Source organism: Musa acuminata, chromosome BXJ2-2 (genome assembly GCF_036884655.1).
Source record: "Musa acuminata AAA Group cultivar baxijiao chromosome BXJ2-2, Cavendish_Baxijiao_AAA, whole genome shotgun sequence".
In the NCBI taxonomy this organism is placed as follows: domain Eukaryota; kingdom Viridiplantae; phylum Streptophyta; class Magnoliopsida; order Zingiberales; family Musaceae; genus Musa; species Musa acuminata.
In genome coordinates this window covers 19,600,312-19,617,588 of record NC_088339.1, presented here as the reverse complement: position 1 = coordinate 19,617,588, position 17,277 = coordinate 19,600,312, and the positions used below count along the sequence as shown (strand labels likewise).

Sequence of the window (17,277 nt, the reverse complement as noted above, 5' to 3'; positions counted from 1 at the left end):
CTCCTCCTTCTTTCTCGTTGGTGTCCGCTACTTGCTCTCTTTCTCTATACGCTTATATATAGAGCATCGACTACATCGGAATCGGCGAAGTGAGCGGCAATATACTTGAGGGATGGAGGAAGGCGGGGTGAGAGGGAGACTTAAAACGGGTGTCTTGCGGTTGGCTTTGGTGGCGTGTGAAGTAATCAGTTAATTAGTATAAATATTATTATTATTTTTAATATTAACTAAATCTCTTTTGTTCCAACGTGTTCTGAGTAAACTGTTTAACGCCGATGATAGATGTTCAAAGGGATCATTCTTAGTCTGTCTCGTGATCCGTACATGCAATAATACGCTCTTACGCATGAGTTTAATTTGAGCATTCCACCGATAGTTTATAGATTAGTATAACGTGCAATACTTACTCGTGTTACTATCACGTGATATGTTTGGATTGAGAAGTCTTCGAAGGGTCTACATATACACTCTCATCGAGAAATTATACGTAGAATACCGTTGAATAATTATCGATGTTTAATTAAATAAAAAATTATCGGCGTCAATATGGAGATATATGGAATTTGACAAGGCATCAATTTACTTACATTAAATAGTTATCATATAGATTCTTCATGGATGGAAGCCTCCAAACCAGAATGAACACTTGTATATCTCAACTCCGCCGCACGCAAACAAAGCACAACCAAGTTCTGAAATCCCAATGTTCAAGCATTATATGCTATTCTATTTGTTTTTATATCAAGATTGATGTGATGTGGGGATCAGTGACCCTTTTGAATGCCACCAATTTAAATAGCATTTTTGTATTGCTCGAAACTTATATTCTGATATATAGGATGGAGAAGCTTTCAAGATCCAATTTTTTGTCTCATTCACCGAAGAAAAATAAAGAGCCCACTTTGTCTTCGTACTCCATCGCATAGGCCGGCTTATCCTATGTGCATGAAATGAATCCCTGAGGTAGATGCATCATTAATCACCTTGAATGTAAAATATAGTCTCACATCAATTAGAAAGTAAGAAAGTACCACCTGTTGTTCATCAGATTTCCAAAAATATTTGAATTTTATATTCAGAAATCAGATACATTTCTCCTAGAAAAGTTAGTTCATTCAATCCAAAATATAGAGAATAGTTTAAATGGAAACCAATAATCATCTACTCATTGGGAAAACAGCTATCTGCTTCTGATGCTTGCATAAAATTGGAGTTTTTTACTTACCTAGCAGCATTCGGAAGGATAGAAACAAATGGACATTTGAATAGAAGGCCAGTGAACATGGACTTCCTTTCATCTTCTCCATCGATAGCAACCATCATCAATTTCTGTGACAACTAGATTCAGTAGTATTATAAAAGAGATGAGTTTGCACATTTTCCACATATAAGTTCATATGGAACAGACTATAAGTTAGGAGGAAAAGAAAAGAGAGAGATTATAGAAACATAGTAAGAACAGAAAATCCATAATGTTCGAATTTCCAAAATGTTTAAATCCATCAATAGATGCAATATTTGGCCAGTGCACATAGAAGATAATAGCTAGAAGCCATTCTTGGTTTACATGCCAACAGGTGCAAACCATAGCAACCTAGAAATAAGTACTGTCTCTACAACATCATTTGAAATATTCCAAACAAAAGACAATACATTAATCCATGTGACGTTTACAGAGAACTCTTAGGAACAACTTTTATCTACCAGTGATTTGTTTCAACACTTCACCATCGTAAAATCAAGTGGCTTAACAAATATCTGATCTGCTACTTTGAAGAATCGCAATCAATAAGCAAAATATGGATCGCTTATCACAATAGCCAGAAAATAAACGAGATCACCCATAAAGGCCACGAGTTGTTTATTATGAGCAGTGACTCTCCTTATCACTCTGCCTCAAGGAACTATGATACTGATGTTTGACTCTTCTCTGCCATGATGCTGTCAAATAATGATTCACAGGCATCTTCCAGCAGATCTAGCACCTGAATAAAACATAATGTAGAGCACAAGTGGTTTACAAATTTGTTGATCAGTTATATGATAAAGAATGGAGAGTTGAGACTTAATTCCTACCCAAAAAAAAAAAAAAAAGAAAAGAAAAAACCTTGGCATAAGACTGTATCTGGATTGCTCATAATTATACACCTTGGATAGTTGAGACTTGTGTTGTATTAAAAAAACTGCTCGATGTAATACCATACCATATTTGGACTGCTCATAATAATGAGCCATGGATGAAGAAGAAGCAAGGGGAAGCATTTATGTATCCTATTTCCAATTAAAATCAGCCATAGAGTTTAATGACATTTAATAATAATTTTTTAAATATGAAATTACAAATATTGACCCAAAAGTGATGTTTATAAACATTGATTCAGCAGCAATTCTTCTTAATTACCTTTTCAAAACCTTGTGGGCCTCCATAATAAGGATCTGGAACTTCCGCTTCGTTGTGTTTTTTACAAAAGGAGCACATGAGCTTAACCTGAAAAATAAAAGAAAAAGACAATAAATCACAAAAATAAACAAACAAGTATACCAATTTTCAGTGCTCCATCTTTGTACTTATGGACCTAAAAGTAATTGTCTTATAAAAGACTTAATCATAAAAATGCATTAAGGAGTCCTAAAAGAAAAAAGACTTATCTTCAGAAAGGACTCCTAATCCTAAAGTTCTCAACTAGTATAATTTATAAATGCTACTTCAGAGGGTTGTCTTATGTCATACGAGTAGAGGAACCAACCTGCATGAAGATTTTGACTAGAAACAAAGCCTCATACACAGAATGACTTCAAATGGTCAAGATTATATCCACGAAGATCAATCTTAAGGAAGCTTTGTACGTATCAATTTTTTTACTAATCGTCATTGCATATACATTATAAGATTCAATTTCTTTGCGAAAAATTTTCTACTATCCAATCATATTCTAAGAATCATAAGAGTTAATGGATTTGGATAATATAATAAGATGCAAGTTTGTCTATAACTTTTTCATGAACCAATTATTATTGATTGGTTTGTAATAAAATATTTTTTAATAAATTAAAAATAATATTGTCATTGGAAACCATAGCCACGGCTCACAATGACATGTTAATAATAACTTACAGCAGAAAGTCCCTGTGCATAGAGACAAAAGAGGTAAAGGAAGAAACTCTAATAATGCTAGCTCTAGTTTTGAGCCAAGGCACTAAAGTGACAGACGTAGTAGGCGTTTACAGCATTTCAGATATGGAACATATTAGCATTTGATTATACAAACAAGAAAAATCAAGATATGGAACATATTATCATTTGATTATACAAACAAGAAAAATCAAGGAAAGTGACACCACCAATAATACCATTTTAGATGGTGCCAGAAAAATTTATTTTTGGAATTTTTTGTTTCTACACAAAGGTTGGGGAGAGCAGTGGGACAAACTTTAGGAGATAAAAGAAATTGCATTATTTTGTAACTACTTCATGGTTATAAGCATGTCAGTTACAGAGAGCATGAAAAAGCTATTAAATTTCTTAATATGATTCTCTTAAAATATAATTTTGCTCTTATCCTTTACACAAAAGTCAAGGCCATAAACTATCTGGTTTACATTATGCCTCCAGCTTATAGAACTATGAGATTCTTTTGTTTTTAAAGAACTTGCAGTGATGGTTGTGTAATCAGTTCAGGCAACACACAATAAACCCAAACACACCATTCCAACTCTTCGGAGAAGAAAGTGAAGAGCAAAAGGCGAGATTACTTCTAATGTGGGAAAAAAGAACAAGAAATATTCATTTGGTTCAAACAGAATGGAAAGGTTGACTATAAAAAAAAAAAGTAAAATTCTTCTGGGACATGAGACCACCTTATAATTTGGCTTTTCAAAATTAACGTTCACAGTATGCGAACTGTACTGACTACCATATTAAAGAAATAGAGAACAAGGAACATCAAATGCACAGAATGAGAAAAGTAAGTTGAAACTAACCTTTTTGGAAGCATCTTCTGGTAGAGGTTCCTTAGATCTCCATCTCCCATAAGCACTCAATATGTCCTCTAAAACATTGGTAATGAATCAGTTCACGAACCATCAAGCTACCAGAACTCGGACTTCTGTACTATAACAATTAGAAGACAAACGCACGACGCACCTCTATTTCGCATGTCCATGGCCAATATGAGATCAAATTCCCTGAAGTCCGAGGGTCTTATCGGCCTCGATATCGAGGTGACATCGATCCCACGCCTCTTCGCAGCGGCCCTCATCCGTGGGTCCGCAGGATTACCCTTGCACGATACAATACGCACTTTAAAGAACAAAAGGAAAAATCTCGTTTTGCAGATGAAAAACTACCTCATGGAAACCGATGGTGCCGGCTGAGTCGATCTTGAACTTGGACTCCGCTCCCCTCTTCCGCACGAGATCCGTGAACACGGCCTCCGCGGCGGGGCTGCGGCAGATATTCCCTGACAAGAGATCAGCCGAGTGAGAAGTCGCAGCTACCAGAATAAGACCACGATTTAGGGAATCGGGAGAGAGTACCGAGGCAAACGAAGAGGACAGAGAAGGGTTCCGTTTCCGCCATGGATGCGATTGCGGAGACGGGGTCGATCCGGAGAGCGGAAGCAGAGACTTTAACAGAGGAAAGGGGGCGTTGATGTGGCGGGCGATTGGAACAGCCGAGTGACATGATAGGTGGCAAAATGGTAAATTGGACAGTTCACGAGGGGAATAATGTAAGAACTTTTACATATTCATCCTTGAAAAGTTTGACAATAACGAATTCACCCCCATAAATTCTTATATAGCATGCTTATCCCTCTAAATATTGTGTTAATATCCATAAACGAAGTGAGGTTAACCACCCTATGAAGTGATTAATTTTAACATATTTGAAGTAATACAATATAATTTTCGTTTCAGTTTTTCCTCTAATTGAACCGATAGTACCTTAATATTCTATAATTTCATAGTTACTATTATTACTAAATTAAATCTTAAAAATTTTCAACGGGGAAAAATGAGACAATGTAATTAATGCGAAAAGTATAATTGATCAAGAAATCAATCAAAACACACAAGTTTTGAGTGATAATTTGAGGGTCAAATAAGATTGAAATAAATTTTACGATAATTGGATACTATTTTGACACTAAAATATAAACAATTCGTATCAATAAAAATATACACGCAAAGCTACATTTCATATGCAGTTGATGCATTAATAAGCTAGCCCTCGCAAACTCTACCTGTAATAATGTTATTTGCTGTTTGGCACATCACTGTCATCACAATTATTATTTGATTTAATCTATTAATAACGTTTTTTTGTAAAACAAGTCTTGATACTAAAATTTTGTGATGATCTGACAAAATATTTACTAGTTAGGCTAACTCTTCTAGAATTCATTGAATACAATATTTTTTAAACCAGTCTACTAAATTCCTGCTTATGAATTAAGGCGATTCATTTGAAGAAGTTAATTAAGAAAGAAAAATTAACTATTACATTATTAAAAAGGGGGAGTTCTCTGCAAGGAAAACTTAAAACTGAGGACTAATTTAGAACAATAGTGAGAAATTTACCTTAAGATGTGTGGGCAAAGAAGCTCCTGAAACAGCAGCATGACAGGCATAAGTGTACCTGATAGAACAAAAAGGACACTTGTGGAACTGCAGTGAGCTCACAAGCCTAAAGAAACAATGGTTCCAAGAACCAACTGGATTGCCTAACTTGCACATATATGAACTCGTTTTAATCATTAAAAGATACGATAAAGATAGCCAAAAACAAGTTTAATATCACTACTAAGTTTAGGTAAATAGGATCAAGCACAATACTGAGTTTGAACTTCCACTTACGAGAACAGTTTGAACTTGATTGCCTCCGCTACACCTGATCTGTATGAGTTGAGCCACTTCTAGTCCTGGTTAACAGCATGCCGGTGGGCAAATGGTCAGTGTTTGTTGAGCTCCATTCAAAATTGCTAACGTTTTATTTAGTTAATTTACAACAAAACTGTGCTCTAAACATGAAAATGATATATTTATAAATCTATCATTTGTTTCCCAAGCAAGTTGCAGTATTCTGCTAAGCAGATGAGATGGATGTTGGGACTGCAAGATGGAGAACCAAGCATATAGCGAATTGATAGTTGAAGCAAGAGTCATTTGATGCAATAGGAGATCCTGAAATGTTCAATAAATCTTAGATTAAATGATGACGGGGCTGAATCTTCTTCTAAAGAAATCATCAGACAGTGTTCCTCAGTCACCTTTTCGAACTAGAACAAATTCCAGTTAGAGGCTGATACTCCACCTTCCACCAAAAGCAGGTATTCAGCAGCATGGAGGATCTCTGCAGCAAAGAACATACAGGCATGAATTGGATAACATCAAACCTGTAACACTATTGCGATACAAGCAAATACTGACAAAATTATGGTGTCAAGCTGCACATAATGCTTCCTGGAAAGTGGTTTAAACTTTGAACTCCTGTAGGGTGCACGATCATTACCACCACAAATGACATGCTTTGGTTTTATGGTTACATTTTGCACCTGGACTGTCTTGATGCAATTAGTCAGCATTAACTTCAAATCCAAAGAATTCTTAGCGTGTATACCAATTTTTTTATCCTAAAGCAGTACTCGCAAAAATTAAAAAAAATAATAATCATGAAAACATTTGAAATTCATCAATTCATCCTACCAATTTATTTCCAAATGCACAGTATAATCTCTTGGACATGCTGGAACAATAAATTAGGATGGAATACCAGTACTGACAAAGTTCTAGATAATGATCTATCTACTATGTAAATGAACTGAGCAAGAAGTATCTTAAAGATGTAAGAGTTGCCAGTCATTTTGTCACAGAACCAACGAGAAAGAATAAAAAAATGTACATAAAGTTGCAGAAGAGCTGACCTTTCTCCAAAAGTTCTGTAATTGGCTTTTGATCTACTTCAGTCTAGAATATCACTAACAAAGGCCAAAGATGCGTGTCATCAAATAACAAATGGAAGAGTTTCAGATGAAGCATCAACAATGAACATAGAATTCATTGTTATGAGTTCCTGAAAGCTCACTAGAGTCAGCAGATATGTAGATCAAAACGAGCAGAGTCCTTCAATATCAAAAATGGAAGAATCCCCTCTTAATTAGCACAAGATCATTAGTAATATATGAACCAGCATATACAAAATTTTCTCTTAGCCTTTGCACTTCAATATTTATTTTACTGAGAATCTAATATTCATGGCTTTAAACACAAACAAGCATCTGCAGAAGCATACCTCAGCAAAATAAACAGCACTAACATTTCCTGAGTTCTGCAAAATATTTAAAGATTACACTATCTGCTTGGTCATTATATATTAGATATAACAGATATCAATTTTAAACCATTTTGAACCACAGCACCTGGAGCATTTAGTAAAAGAGACTTCTGACTGCTTTCCTTGCTGATGATGCTAATGTTGCCACTTCATTACCGTGCTTGTCAATATCAGGGTAATTCTAGTTATTATCACTGCTTTCTTGATTTGTTCCTAAAGCATCTATCACCTCTGATTAACAGATTAATTAAGTTGGTAGGTAGCTTTCTAAAAATAGCATCTGCTTAGAAGTTTTATTTAGATGTAATTTCATACTTCCTGCAGTAGAGACAAAGAAATCTTAATGCAGGATCTGTCAAGCATTCCCTCCAGAGGAGGAAAAGCCTATAGCCACATAGCTTCTCTACAGCAGCCACAGGCCCACAGTTGACAGCCAAGGAAACTAGCACTTGCCACAAATTTGCTTGAAATACTTCCAGGTATAGAAACTAACATCAGGTACCAGCGCGGATATGGGGGCCAAGGAGCCTCGTGCACCAAGCTATGCATCTCATGCATTCTTTTAATGATAAAAGCGATAAAAGAATTTTTTCAGTTTGATAGTTCTCCTCAGACCATGTATGAAATGCAGATTTGAACTTGAGACTCAAAAATAAAAGGCCATATTATTTGGAACATCATCATAGCATACATGGAACCATGCAGGTGCCATTCTAGTATCTTCCTTGCTGGTAATGTTACATAAAAACAATATCACGGATTAAATACATATATTCTGAAGTTGCACATGTCCTCAGTCACTGTTGATCGAAACTCTCAGGCATTCTCTTGAGTTTTCATTCACTGTCACTCTTATCAGTCTAAAATAAACCTTTCCTGCTGTGCTTTTATCAAAATATGCAATAATTTAACAGCCTATCACTAAATACTGGGTGGGTGATTTATTGCATGCACTTAGCTTATTTTTAGACCTTCTACTAGTATTTACAAGTAATATAGTACTCTATAGATATTATCCTATAATCTAAATTACTTGATGCTTGAACTAGTAAGGCAATCATATATATTAGGACTTGGCGAGAACAAATGGAACTCCAACAATTTATGAGTATGTAATATCATGTTATATAGTCACAAGACAAGCTTAGATTAGATTGGTCTAGCTTATAAGTGCCACCATTAGCGAATCTGGTCAAAGTATTTTGGACCATCTAATTAAAATCCTGTTCTATCCAAATTATTGAACGTAGGCATATTTGATCAGATAATGACAAGGTAAATCCAAGAACTCCAAACAACAAGTCTTTGTCCACAAGTTGGATTCTTCAAGACTCGAGTATTACCAAACAGAGAAAGGTAGAGTAACCAGTGGACAATATTAAATCTCTCTCTTAAATGTAGACACATAGTGAACATACATGAAGGAAACTAAAGTCTTTTAGAGAACCAAAAAAACCTTGAGAAGAAAGACAAAAAGATTAGCATCTTTCACATAATATTCCAGAAAAGAAGTCCAGGCTCATGAAAAGAGGACAAAAGATAAAGTTCACCTCAAAGGTGTACATAAGGATTAACTTCTTGGTGTCAAAGTTGATTTCCTTTTTGAAATCAGTCATGCTAAAAGAGCTATCATTATTTTATAGACTCTAGAAACCAAGATTGAGTTAAGATTGTACTGCAATATTAACATGGCAGATAAGTAAATCATCTTTTTTTCATGAATAGATTCTTTTTTAAAGGGTTTCCTTTACTTCTTGTATATTTCTCATGTGATCATCCACAAGTGTTTCAGTGTCATCTATAGCTGACACATAGAACAAAAGAAAAATGAGTTACACAATCTTAAATAGCAATCATGTAAGGAAAAGATAGTCACTGAAACAGTTTTTCATCATCATTACAAAAAATGTATGAGAAAACATTTAAGATGTTTACAAAAGAATTTTTTTCCTTCCATTCCATGTTCCTTCCCAGATAAAATACCCTAAATAAACTGAAACCCAAAGATCTTCAATTTTACCTTCAGATGTAGTGACTTAACCAGAGGCTCAAGTTTGCACTACAATAAAGCAAAATATTATCAAACGAAGCAACAAAAAGGCACCGCAGACCTGAGATTTCTGAGAACGATGCTTGTGTAGATAATGGCCTCGCTCATCCTCTGGTTTCTATCCTGGCTTCAAGTTTAAGATGATCCAAGAACTCCAGTGGCTTTGCTGTTTGCTTCCTGGTCCTCTTAATCTTAGGACTAGACAGTTTTCCATGAGCAAATCCATACATCCTGAGGACCTGGTTATCGGCAAAATTGAAAGCTCTCTCCATGCTGCTTAAGCAGCGCTCCACAGGATAATCCCCATAGCTACCACATGGTTTGCAACCCACAAAGTGGGTGACGAAAGGCCACCTCTCATCCCCCAAACCAGGATGATGCTTATCCATCATCTCCTCATACCTGTCCACTAACCCAGCCCAGTATCCATGCAGATAATACGAGTTCTCAATGTAGATCTTGTCGCCCCACCGATCTTGCTGAGACAAGACCAAATATATGAGCGCCGACTGATCATCCGCCTCGAACGCCGGCCGGCCCTGCAGGTTCGCCGTCAGTATCTTGCCAGCCTCGTCGCGAATGGGGCCTTTGGGCCCCATCGGCGCCCACGCATCAAGCAAATCAAGGCTCCACTGGCAATTCCGCAGCAGGAAGCTGCCGGTGTTGAGGCCGATCCAGGAATGCTTCTCGAAAATGAGATCCGGGTAGCCATGGACGACGAGGTTGTGCGCGGCGTAACGGTCGAGAGGGATCTCGAAGGCCATGTCCGTGAAGAGCGCATCGCTGTCCATCCACCAGATCCACTCCACCTCCGGGTGCGACAGCATTAGCCGCCGGATCAGCGGAAGCTTCGCCCAGTACCCGGCGAGTTCCCGGTCGAGGTGCGCCATGTTGTAGACGATCTCAATCCCATGAAGGCGGCAGTAATCGATCTTGTTCTTGGTGCCCTTCAGAAGGTAGTGGTCGCCAATTGGGTTGTCGCAGGGGTTGGGAGGGGATCCCGTGACGAGGAGAATCCGCGGCTTCAAGCCGAAGGTCCGGCTCGGGAACCCCGGGTTCTCGCCCAACCACCGCCGCCGCTGCTCGTCCCAGTCGGAGATTCTGGGGCCGAGGGTGTAGTTCGCGGCAGCGGCGAGAACGGAGGCTGAGGTGTAGTTGAGGGCGGCGGCGGTGGAGTTGAAGCCGAAAGGGATCTTGTCGTCGTCGTCAGGGTCAGAGTCGGATCGGATCTCGCGGAGGATGCGGTCGATGTCCTCGACGACCTTCTGGTCGTCGGCCTCGCCGCCAGGGCCGGCAAGGCTGCCGATGCCGATAGTGCCACGGAGGACGAGGATGGTGACGACGCCGCAGAGGACGGTGATCTTGAGGTTGTTGAAGGTCTTGCGGATCTGGCGGCGGCGGGGAGCGCGGGTGCGGGCGGCGTCGAGGCGGTCCCTCTCCGGCGGCGTCTTGTAGCCGGTAGCCTCCTGGCCCATCACGGGACTCTTCGGATCGGTTCGGTTGAGTAGTCGGCTTTGTCGGAAGCCTTATATATATATATATATATATATATATATATATATATATATATATATATATATATATATATATACGGGGTAAACGGGTCAGGCTGATCCATCCATTTGCAATACAAACCATATATAACACTTAACATGACAACATGACGGGTTTGTATTGCAAATGGATGGATCAGCCTGACCCGTTTACCATCTATCAGACTCGGGTTTGGATACCCATTTGATCCGATATGACCCACACCTTGATAGGTCAAATTATTCTTGAAATTTGATCTGTTTCATACCCAACAAGTCTCATTCATCATTGAGCTTAATCAACAACAAGCAATGACAATAAATGGGGTTAATCAGGTCGTATCGGACCAACCCGATAACAAATAAGTCGGGTTAAAGTTATTGATGTTTAATATCAAGTTTGAATCAGTTATCAACGTCAGTCCTCCACAAAGATTGAAGAGGTTCTACATTCCCAGTGACATGCATGAGACTTGTTAACATCACTAACCTACCAAGTTCCCAATTGGTCTCAGAGATATGTCTTGAACCCAATGTGTGAAGTCAAACAGTACAATTTACAGGAACACGAAGTGCAGATGATATGATATCGTGTGTGCCGCTTTTTTTCTAATTTTGTTGTTCGCTGTCATATGCTTGGATCCTCTGCTCAAGCTGCATAAGAATAGACACAAGTTAGTTTATGGGTTCATGAATGGTTATGCATTAGCATTATGTCGAATTCTAATTGCGACGGAAATTCAAACAATCTAAGGGGGTGTTGGATCAACTGTGGTTTGACGATATGAAACATGCTGCTACGGCTTTGCAGCTTTGTTTGTGCAGCACTAATTTCAAAAAAAAAGGGCAGCTATAAAACCAAGTTAACTCAGATGAACATGTCATGGTCATTCCCTTATCTGACACAAGGGGATGTCCTCAAAGAAATCTAGTGAACACCGATAACACGAGAAACCAACAACTGTGCTTCATTTGAACATTCTAGCGATGGGCTCATTGAGATTGCGGAACTCATGATACCACTTTGTATTATGAGAAAGACCTTGTCATTGCCTCAATCAAGCTTGGTGGTGAAATGGGAGCCCATACAAGGAATGACAGCAAGATGGCAACTACAAGACCCACCCTAATAGCAATGCAATTATGGATTGCTACCATTTCATGATCACTAGACAAAAGCAAGTGGCATGCCAAAACAATGAAACAAAAACCCTCAAATGTAAGTATCATCACAATTAAGAATATACCTATGATGATTTACTTTCAAGTAAGGGGAAGTGACCTACTCCTATGTAAAATGGCAAACAGCTCGCACAAACAAGAGATGGTAGCAATCTCTATAATGTTAATTCAATTATTTAATCATGTAGTTTGTTCAAGTAGATGTTGGCATATGTGTAGTAAATGAACTATAACCATGTAGACTTTATCACTATCAGATAGATTTTGAAATAGTCAGATCCAACGAATGTGAAGCTACAAGCAGCAAAAGGTAAGTGAAAACTTCTGTTATGTATGACTTTCATATCTGAAAGGAATAAGCAAGCAGAACTTCCACCCGAGTCTTCATATGCCGTTATGTCTTATAAAACATAAAAGCATACCAATGGAAACTTCAGAATGAATCTCATGATAAAAAAGAACGAATCACCAAAATGTATTTCATCTGACATTATCTACTAGAAAATAGAAATGCATATGAACAAAATCTTGAGACTGAAAACTAAATCAAACCCAATGAGTACAGAGGACAAACGGAAGTAAAACCCTTAAGCAAAAGGGGTCTGATTGACATAAAGGACAGTCCAGTCCACTAAACTCCCACCAATGGGTCTGATTGAGAAGATATATCCTATAATTTCCCAACAAAAATTTAAAAGCTAGAGGATAGCCAAGGTCATTCAATTCAAGGTCGCTTTTCAAGTGGGAAAAACTGTCTCTTGATATTCAAAGATTTAAATAACAATTTGCAATTTGAAAATCAGTTTTTGAATCCTTGAAACTTAATTAGATGTGCCTGTAGAGAAGGTGATGTAAAAGAGTTGCTACAAAGACATCCTATTTTATTCAACCTTTTGACAGGATAATCTGCATGGAAATTTGACAACAAAAAGGCAAAAAATTGAAGTGCCTTTATGAATTAAAACCATGTCCACACCAAACCAATCAACATGGTATATAGTAACTTGTTGTAATCCAACAACAATAAAACCAGCATATAAGATCAGAGTGTATGTCTATTTTACCTAGCATAATAAAATTAAAGGAGCCTACCAAAAATTCCAGCATGTTCACTTTTAGTGATTGAAAAAATGGTTTTTCCTTGCTAGAATCTAACAATTGTTTTGAGAAAAAATCGCATATCACACTCGACATGATTCACCATACAATTGCCTGGTAGGAGTAGATGTTGTAATAAACAATAACTACCTAAATCTGGAACATCCATGATATTTTCATAGCATTTTCAGTCAAACAAGAAAAGAATTACCTGCAACATAGTGTCAAATTTGCTCCGCAGAGAATAATATTGATGTTTGACCATGTTCAACGCACTAAGACACCTGATAAAGAGATCCTTTTCTCATTATAGGTAGAAGTCAAAGAAGAGCCACAGAATGAGATGCCAAGCCTTTAAATCATAGATGTAACAAAGACAATGATTGAACTTAAAGCAATCAAATCATTAATTATTGCTCCATTCTTTTTTGATAAATGAGGATTTTTGACATTTATAACTTATTTTAAGAGAAAAAAGAATTTTTATATATTTATGTGATTGCATATCTTGAGCAACAAGACTAACCCTTCTTTATTATTCTCCTCGCAAAACTGCTTGAACTGAATACATGCCAATTTTACATTTTGCGCACCGACACTGCATAACAACAGACCCGTATAGGAAAAAACTGCATGAGGTTCTCAAAATAGGCAGCAAATAGTCACGAATGATTTTCTATATATAGTAATTGTTTTAAAATACAATTAAAGATACACTGAGCACCAAGGATTTATCGCAGTGCAATAAGTTCGACATTTCTTGGAGTTATTCATGAAGAGAACAAGGTAAACCACCTTAGCATTCAAAAATGCAAATCAGAAGCTAATTTAAAGGAAACCTGTTTGTAAGATAAGTTTTCCAAAGAGAAAGCATGGACATGGACGCTACACAATATGAGCATGAATACTTGGCAAATCTTAAAAAAGTAGGACACAAAAGGATGTGGACACACTAGTTATATATATGTCCATTGATACAGCCTTAAATGCAAAGATATATTTTGCACAATTTAGGCAACCCATAATCAGTGTTTATGTAGCCTATGAAATGCATAACATAATCTCACATTATTTATAGCCATTCATAGAAAAACTTTAAAAGCTTACCCATAATATTAAGAAGTTGTTTACAATCGCAATACATCAAAAGTCCAAAATATACATGTTGCCAATGTTTGTACACATAAGATGATAGAAATAAACTGATTGTACATTTTTTATCAATTTATTTTGAAGCATTTGACATGCTTTGAGGGCTATAAAGTAGCATGACCAAAATGGACATGACAATGACACAAAATTACAATTGTTCAGCTACTTGTTCTAGATGTGTTTTCCATCAGTGCTTGGAATAGGCAATGTTTCTAATGCAATTCCCAAATAATAAGCTTTCTTTTTATGACTATCTGTATGAATTTGCGACTCTGAAAGCTTTTCAAGTTCAATAAACCATCTTGAAAAATAGGGTTAAAAACCAATTCTATGTTAATGTTTCTTGCACTACCTAAATGGGCCTTTCAATACTTCTGTTTTTAAGCCATGAAGATGAAGAGCCAGTGTAAATATGTGCAACGGAAACTCTAGTTCCACACTGGAAAGAAAAAAATGACTACTTTACTACTAAGGATATTTTCCTTCTATTGTTTTTTGCTTAAATGCCATGTGAGGAGAATTGACATGTACAGCCATTTGGGCAGTAACGGCACACTAATTGGTGTGCAAGTACTTAGCACATTCCACATTGCACATTGCACACTTGCATTAATTGGTGTATAGTCAGATAATTGAATTATTTTTTTCTGCCATCATAGACAAGGTGATAAATGAATTAAAAAACTTTCAAATTGATAGTTAGTTTTAAACTTCTCCAAGAATGGAAAATTGAATGTGACCACCACAAGTGCAAAGAGAGGTTGCATTCAATCTGAAAAGGCATCATCGGGTCTATAAACACAAAATGGGTATCCCACTGAAAATCTCTCAAACTCCTGCCAAGACTCTCCGAGTTCAATCTTCATTTTCTACAGATCTTAATTGTATAATCTTTGGTAGAACAAGAATAGTATGCCACATACTGATAATCCAAAACATACAAAGGTGTTCGTGGGCCTGATCTTTATTAGAGCAAGAACAAGTTAGCACTGTGCTTCATCATATACCATATCGCATTAGCCAAAACCCACTGCAAACCTATTGGCAAGAAGTGAACAATAGTTCAAAGATCACGACCTGGTTGTAACTTGTAGCTGCTGTTCTCAGCATCATTTTATGACACTACATAACATTAATTGGGAAGACACCTCTACTTCTGAAATCATACTGTAGAAACCTAATTTCAAATAATATAAACAGAACAAACTAATAATAAATAGAAAGAGAAAAGGACGTTATAATGGGCAAAAAGTTTCATTGTGTTTTGTACCATGGTTTTGGATAAATTGCATGTCAAATTAGCAAATCCAACAGAAATTTTGCTTTATGGTTATTCTTCAACTGCTCAACATATTTCTGTCTATCATGTCATTATTCAGTAGAATGATTACAAGTCAGTGGCCGAAGAAGGGAAAATTTCCAGGGAAAAATAATATAATTTTGAAATGCAAGCAATTGAAGAAACATACTAGAAAAAAGGAGCAAAAAGAATGTACAAACACCTTGAACTGCTTCCTTTCAGTTGGTGAACGTAAGCATCCACCTTTTGATAATCAACAACAGCTTGATCCCTGCACAACATAGGTCAGATTGATCGAGATACACATGAAGCTTGAACAACAGTGTTGCTAGAACATACAGCAGTTTTGTCAGCTCTGTCAGCATCCTCTCCGAATCTTCGCAGAACAAGGTGATCACCTCAGCAACGAAACCAGGACTACTTGCATCTTGTAGCATCTGAAGCTGTCGGAACTGTTGGTCCAACAAACCCTGCAAGCCACAAGGGTTGACCAAATTAGAGCGATCTCGCAAGCCATGCCATTATAGATATTCGCCATCTGCTTCGCAGATTCATCAGTAAAAGCACGAATCATAAGAGCAACGCGATCTACCAAATTAAGGCGTTGCCTTTAACAACGAGCAGCAAATTGATCAAACAGGGAAGTCAACTTCAAGTCAGTTCGGGGATCTAAAATAGCGGAGACCAAGAAATTGATCCAGAAGAACACCAAGATCTCGATTCAGAGAATTCAAACAACAGTTTGAAATCCATCATGAAACTAAAACCTCATAAGAGATCTTAACGACGAAAAGACGAGTTCTTTACGACAGAAGAGAGACTACAACCACACACAAAAAAAAACAAAAAAAAATCTTCGCAAAATAAATGCAGAAAAAGGACAAACGTAAAGATTATGTTAAACCCCCTATAAAACCCGTCGTAAAACAAAACCCTTGTACGAGATCTTAACGATGAAAAGACGACGCTACTACGACAAATCAGCGATCACAAACACAAAAGCTAACCAAAAAAGGATTTTTTTTTTTTTGTTTAATCCATTTGTTCCTCGACAAGAAAAAGGGATCGAAGTTACCGAAGCGATTGAGTACCTCGAGGAACATGGAATTCACCAACACGTTGAGCTGCTCCCTCAGCGCCATCAGAGACATCGACAACAGAAGGGGCGACTGAGACAGGAAAGAGTAGGGAGTACAACCAACCCTAGCGAGAGGAGGAGGAAGAGAGCATCGAGGACGCAAGAATCGTCAGAGAAGGCAATGGAAATAGATTGAGCGATATTGATGCGCGTATGGAAAAGATAATGAGCGTGGCGGGCTCACAAAAGGAAGGTTCTGATGCCACCAACTGCTTGCTTTTTTGACAAAATGTTGCCCTACATCAACCAACACGAGGATGAGAAGATGCTTTTAGATTTGGTAGGCATTGGTAGTGGTGGGGGCTCCACCAAATAGTGGAGAATGGTAAAGACCGGTCTGTTAACAGTACTCGATAATTATTGTGACAAATTTGTTCTTGGGCCCCATCGATGACGTGGCAGATTTACGAGAATATTCATTAAAATGAGTTGGAGCTTTTCTTCTTTTTTTTTGAAGGATCCATTTATAGTGTGAGTAATGCTAAATATTGT

The 17,277-nt window shown here is 37.4% G+C and overlaps 3 protein-coding genes across 6 annotated transcripts; all 3 read right to left on the bottom strand.

Annotated features, from left to right (window-relative positions):
• Window positions 1-1,453: 1,453 nt before the first annotated feature.
• LOC104000247 (uncharacterized) lies at window positions 1,454-5,626 on the bottom strand. Of its 2 annotated transcripts, XM_065095088.1 has the most exons (7): window positions 5,581-5,626; window positions 4,537-4,626; window positions 4,348-4,460; window positions 4,145-4,280; window positions 3,982-4,049; window positions 2,402-2,488; window positions 1,454-1,985 (listed from the first exon to the last, which is right to left on the bottom strand). In XM_065095088.1, exons 2-7 carry the CDS (start codon window positions 4,577-4,579, stop codon window positions 1,905-1,907), a joined length of 528 nt encoding a protein of 175 aa, XP_064951160.1. In that variant the 5' UTR covers window positions 4,580-4,626; window positions 5,581-5,626; the 3' UTR covers window positions 1,454-1,904. The 2 variants fall into 2 exon arrangements, with proteins under 2 accessions (XP_064951160.1, XP_009420522.3); XM_009422247.3 differs by lacking the exon at window positions 5,581-5,626 and having other exon boundaries at window positions 4,537-4,699.
• LOC104000246 (probable glycosyltransferase 2) lies at window positions 5,581-10,901 on the bottom strand. Of its 2 annotated transcripts, XR_010484404.1 has the most exons (5): window positions 9,445-10,901; window positions 6,924-7,072; window positions 6,270-6,352; window positions 5,857-6,183; window positions 5,581-5,638 (listed from the first exon to the last, which is right to left on the bottom strand). XR_010484404.1 is itself a non-coding variant. In XM_009422246.3 (1 exon), exon 1 carries the CDS (start codon window positions 10,856-10,858, stop codon window positions 9,488-9,490), a length of 1,371 nt encoding a protein of 456 aa, XP_009420521.2. In that variant the 5' UTR covers window positions 10,859-10,901; the 3' UTR covers window positions 9,203-9,487. The 2 variants fall into 2 exon arrangements, 1 of the variants encoding a protein (XP_009420521.2); XM_009422246.3 differs by lacking the exons at window positions 5,581-5,638; window positions 5,857-6,183; window positions 6,270-6,352; window positions 6,924-7,072 and having other exon boundaries at window positions 9,203-10,901.
• A 384-nt stretch (window positions 10,902-11,285) lies between these two features.
• LOC135605236 (histidine-containing phosphotransfer protein 2-like) lies at window positions 11,286-16,945 on the bottom strand. 2 transcript variants are annotated; one of them, XM_065095086.1, is made up of 6 exons: window positions 16,739-16,945; window positions 15,987-16,117; window positions 15,850-15,918; window positions 13,722-13,793; window positions 13,407-13,479; window positions 11,286-11,569 (listed from the first exon to the last, which is right to left on the bottom strand). In XM_065095086.1, exons 1-6 carry the CDS (start codon window positions 16,796-16,798, stop codon window positions 11,525-11,527), a joined length of 450 nt encoding a protein of 149 aa, XP_064951158.1. In that variant the 5' UTR covers window positions 16,799-16,945; the 3' UTR covers window positions 11,286-11,524. The 2 variants fall into 2 exon arrangements, with proteins under 2 accessions (XP_064951158.1, XP_064951159.1); XM_065095087.1 differs by lacking the exon at window positions 13,722-13,793.
• Window positions 16,946-17,277: the final 332 nt, after the last annotated feature.